The 5,116-nt window shown below is 46.2% G+C and overlaps 1 protein-coding gene across 1 annotated transcript in view; it reads left to right on the top strand.

The window, feature by feature from the left end:
- The first annotated feature begins 402 nt into the window (after positions 1 to 402).
- Positions 403 to 5,116, top strand: part of QRICH1 (glutamine-rich 1) — a 22,247-nt gene continuing 17,533 nt past the window's right edge. The window contains exons 1-2 of the mRNA XM_010131698.1: positions 403 to 467; positions 3,954 to 4,283. Of these exons, the coding sequence (XP_010130000.1) occupies positions 3,975 to 4,283 (309 nt within the window). The 5' untranslated portion in view covers positions 403 to 467; positions 3,954 to 3,974. The remainder of the gene's footprint in view (positions 468 to 3,953; positions 4,284 to 5,116) is intronic.

Below are 5,116 nucleotides of genomic sequence, written 5' to 3' on the forward strand. Positions count from 1 at the left end.
GGTGCCGTCTGTCCCAGGCCGCGACCGCCCGGGCGGGAACACCTGCGGGGGGAGCAGGGGGCACCTCTGGATACGGTCACTGCTGCTGCCTTGTTCTAAGTTCTGTCTTCCAGTAACTCCGGTGTCACCGGCTGCGCTGCGCCTGGCTGCGCACGGGGCGAGCGCGGTGACAGATGTGCTCGCACGCTCGTTCCTAGGAACGCTCGTAAGGCTGAGGGACCAGTGGTTAGGAATTGGGCACCTCACAATTCTGCAGTGGGAGCTGCTGGCTGCGTGGATGGTCATGCCTTTCCCGATTTTTTTTTAATTTTTCTTTCTTAATGGAATACATATTAAAAATAAAATGGCTTTAATAAAGAAAGAGGAACTGGGGATGGAAAGGGCTTCTTTGTTCTGTCTTCTCCAGAACGTTACAAGCCTAAGAGCTCAGGACAAGAGCAGCAGAAATACATGCAACATGGTGACTGGTGAGTCCAGATTGTCCACATGCTGCAAGTTGTGTGTGTGTTTTCAGTAACCTCAGTCTAAGTTTTATGAACTAACCGTATGTGCTCATGATCTTAAAAGAGTTCCCTGAACTTATTTCCTGGGAAAAATGCAGTTACACTGAACAGGAAGGAATGACCTCCCTTTAGCGGAGAATGCTTATTGCCTGGGTGCTTTTTTTTAAATTTTAAAACGCAGTATTAAAACCACGTGGCAGTGAGGATGGGTGTTTGCTGTTTATAATGTGTGTCTACTGGATAAATGGAATGCATAAATTAGTACTACTTAATAACTAACGGTAAATGTGGCGGCTGCAGCAGCAGGCTGCGTGTGTTGCCCTACAGAAGCCTGTGGAATGCACATTTGAGTCTTAAAGAGGTTTTCTGTTGTAGACACAGGTGGGTTTAGTTTTAATAAATACAATTTCTGGAAGCACAGCATTACTTTCTAGGCCTCTGCTGCTGCGTAGGGTTCTGTGAAATGTGGTTTTGAGTGGTTCAGTACTTTTAGTTAAATAACCACCAGCAGCTTTCAAACTGACAGGAACGACTGGGAGAAACTCGGTACCCCCCGCACCGTTCCCTCTTAGCTCCTTTCTGATTGCCAGAGCTGGAGAGAAGAACAACAGAAGGTCCTGCTGCTCTTGCAGAGCAGGACCCAATACCGTGTGGCGTGGTGGGGTTCTGATCCGTGCCTGGCACTTCCAGTGCTGCAGATGAGCCTTCCGCTGTTAGGGGTGTTAGTAGGTCTCAGTGAGGCAACTCCAAGCAAATATAAAGGAAGATTTTTTTTTCCCATGCTAGAAAAAAGGGTAAAAGAGATTTCTTCTGACAGCTTGTGACAGAGGAAGATTTGCTAGTGGGGCAAGACTGGCCTAGTAGGCTCTTGATTTTGATGCTAAAAACTAATTAAGATGGGGCAGCTGAGCAGGGTCAAGGATCCGTATCTAAGAAGTGAATGCTGTGTTCTGCTTCCTGGTGGTTGGATGAGGTAGGTGATGGTTTGCTGGCACACCTCTTCTTGATCTTTGGGCCTGCTGCTTATGCATCTGGGTTTCCAGTGGCTTCTGGTCCCTGCTGCATGGGAGTGTGCTGTACCTGTGAGCAGCTCTTGGCAGAAGGGTTCCAAAAGCAAAGGATAGCTGCCCTTGGAAGCAGCAGCCCTGCTGACCTCCCCACTCCTCGCCCTTGACAAGATTAACAGCAGGTGAATGACTGTTCCCTGGGTTGTTACAACATAGTGAGCACCCATGCAGGAGCAAGGAAGGAGGCAGCACTTTTGCTGAGAGGTGAGCCCATCCTGTTCAGCAGCAGCTGGCTCTCTAAGAGCATCTGCAGTGTTCACATCAGGGTTCCCAGTGTGGCTTCCTTGAGGCTTACACCTCAGGAGAGTTGTCCCTCTGAAAGCTGTGTCTGCAAGTGCTCCTTGGGTGGACGTGCAGAGTGATCATGCTCTGCTGTAGTACTGAAGTCAAATATTTGCAAGTTCCAGGTAGAAAATCGAGGCAAGTTAGTAAAAATGTGTTTTCCAGCCTCAGAGTATGTAATGGAGCATCTTACAATTTGAAGCAAGATGCGTTTGAGAGTGTGTGGTCGAGGTCCTGTCTGATCAGTGAGGAGGCATTAACAAGGTTGTTCTCTTATCGTTTCGTCCTGGACACATGGTCACCTGGGAGAGGGTTAGTAAAGTGTCCTCTAGAGTACTCTTGGGTGGCTCCTGGGGGATACCGCACTCAGCAACTAAGTGAATAGTCTTACTGGCTGTATCTTGCGGACCTGGCTTGAAAATGTGTTGGATCAGAATCACTGAAAGGCAGGAGAATGGTTTCTCTGTCCAGCTGCGGATGCTATGGGAACTTCTGTATGCTGATTTTCAGAGGTGTTGGATTTACCAAGTGAACAGTGTTACCTGGTGCTTTTTACTAAACATTGATGCCTGTTTTAAGATTATTTTTCTGTAGTAATCTAATAGAGCAACAGATGTTGGTTAATAACTCCAGAAACCATAGATCCAGCGCAAGTTGCCTCGTGCGTGTTCCCCTTACCTTTGCTATTCGTTCTTTCTCCTGTGAGCCCGGTCCAGTGCACTAGCCATGAACCTCCTCCATGTAAACAGAAGCTTCTGTGTGTTTAGACTGCCGTCATGTAACAGTGAAGGGTGGTTAGAGTTTGCTCTAGCTCCTGCTGATTTTGGTGGAAACTGGAGCTGGGCTTGTGGAGTGCACTTGGGCGTGACTGAGAGTCTAGAACTAACTCCTGTTTTCACATGGCTGTTGCAGTCTTATGGTCAACCACATACTTCTGGTTTTGTTCCACTTTGTTAAATTGTAGTTAAATGATATTAAAGGTTCTGCTCTTGCATCTGTTCTCTGTAGAACTACAGTCATAATGTACATATAGTGATGTTTGTCCCTTTTTCCTCCTTTCCACAGCTTGATCTAGTAGTACCAAATCACCTCTTCTAGTCCTAATCTTGTGCTGTTTCACATCTTTTTCCCAACCATCTTAGTATCTGGTAGCGTTATAGCTCAAATCTATTTGTCCTTTATCAAGACTAATTAGTGCCTTAGAAACAACCAGTATACTCGCTGCAGAAACACTGTATGGGTTTAAACGAGAAGTCAATAAGAGAAGAATGCTGTCAGAGTATACCCTAGAGCTTTCTAATGTTTTCAGGTGGAGTCATCTTTTTTTGGGTTTTTTTTTTCCTTCCTTGCTCTCACTTCCTCTGTGATCATCTGAGTTCTTTTTCTGTCTCTTTTGTCTTCATACATGGCATGTTTCGTGTTAACCTCTTCCTATATTAAAAGGGTACCAAGAACTGATGCTGCTGTTGCCTTTGTCATTTCCAGAGCTCTGCTTCTTCATGTGTGCAGCTCCCCGTTGGAGGAATCTCTTGATTCCAGCACTCTCCTTTTGCTCGCTGTGTTTGAATCAATAAGGCTGCCCTAGTCCTAATGGCAATGGGCCGAACGCTGCATCTGTAGCTGTTCCATTGTGCTTCCCATTAGCTGCCTAGAATAGAACTGCATGGCCTGACAGAACATGCTGCTCGGTTCTCCAACCTCTGTGGCTGCAAAGCAGGGCCACTGATATTGATTTCTAAGCTTCTCTCGCTAATACTGCATGCTGCAAATGAATGAGATGTATGACTTGATTTCCGCTGGTGTGGGACTTGCCTGGACTGGGTGAAGTACAAGGCTAGAAGATTTTGTGGCAGTGATCTCTCTGTACCACAGTTACACCTGGTTATTGCTCAGACTTCCCTGAGCTGCTGAGGGTTAATCTGAGAAACGTGTAGTAGCACAAGATGCCTCATAAAACTAAAGCATCTGTCTGGGCATCTGCCTGTGCATGTCTGCTAGTTTTCAAACGGAACTCGGTGTGAGAAAGTAGGTACTGGAGTTAGGAATATCCTTGTATCAAAGGAGTGCTCTAGTTAAGACTTTCACTTTCTCTTTCCCAAAGGAACCCTAAGGACCTTGCAATATGAATAATTCTCTGGAGAACACCATTTCCTTTGAAGAATACATCCGGGTGAAGGCACGAACGATTCCCCAGCACAGGATGAAGGAGTTTCTGGACTCCCTTGCTTCCAAGGGGCCGGAAGCTCTGCAGGAGTTTCAGCAGACGGCCACCACCACGATGGTGTATCAGCAGGGTGGCAACTGCATTTACACGGACAGCACAGAGGTGGCTGGGTCTTTGCTTGAACTTGCTTGTCCTGTGACAACAAGCGTCCAGCAGCAAACTCAGCCAGAGCAGCAGATACAGGTTCAGCAACCCCAGCAAGTCCAGGTAAGAGTCTCAAATCGTCTCTGAAGATATGACTTGCTAACCTGTGGAGTAGTGTTCAGAGCCAGCTACCACCCTGAAACCACAGGCAAGCACTTAAGCAGAGCCAATTAACGTTATATAGAACAGCACTATTTCCCTTTCATTTAAGGAATTTGGTTGTAAACATCTCTTGACTGTGCCTCCATTGAGCCCCACTGCAGGAGGAGTCGCGTTCATAGCAATGCAGTGGTGTAACCTCTTGGAGAAATGGTTGGCAGTTCTGGCGTGGTCACGGCTCCCCGAAGCCTTGCGCTCTGTAAATACCACCTGCTATAAATACCACCCCCTCTGCTGGCCTGACTTTTATCTGTTTGGGCAGGGTGGCTGCAGGATCTCAACTTGCCTTCAGGTGTGTGTGGTTTGGGTTTTTTTTCACAAAATCCATACTCTAAATGATTTTGCTTGAACATTCTTAAAGAGTTGTGGTTCTTGAACTGGCCTTTAAGCCAGGAGAGTCAACATATGATATGAACCAGGAGAAGACACCTTTCAGGAAAGGAACTCTAAAAGATGCATATGTGTCAAGGTAATTATCCCTTTGCACAGGGGAATGAGTCTTCTCCATATTTTTATTAAGTGAGCAAATCCAGTATCAGAGGGAAAAAAAAAAAAACCACAAACGTGTAACTTAGGACAATTGTTTTGGTCTTCAAACACCTTTTGTAATTTGAAGAGTTCATAGGTGGGAGAGCATTTATCGAGGTTTTCTTGTGATAAGTCTCCAAATGGCTGAACTCTGTCTACAGGTGTAATTCTGATACACTTCAGATAGGAATCTTTCTGCCTTCTGTAGC

This window comes from Buceros rhinoceros, unplaced genomic scaffold, assembly GCF_000710305.1.
Source record: "Buceros rhinoceros silvestris isolate BGI_N320 unplaced genomic scaffold, ASM71030v1 scaffold32372, whole genome shotgun sequence".
NCBI lineage: Eukaryota > Metazoa > Chordata > Aves > Bucerotiformes > Bucerotidae > Buceros > Buceros rhinoceros.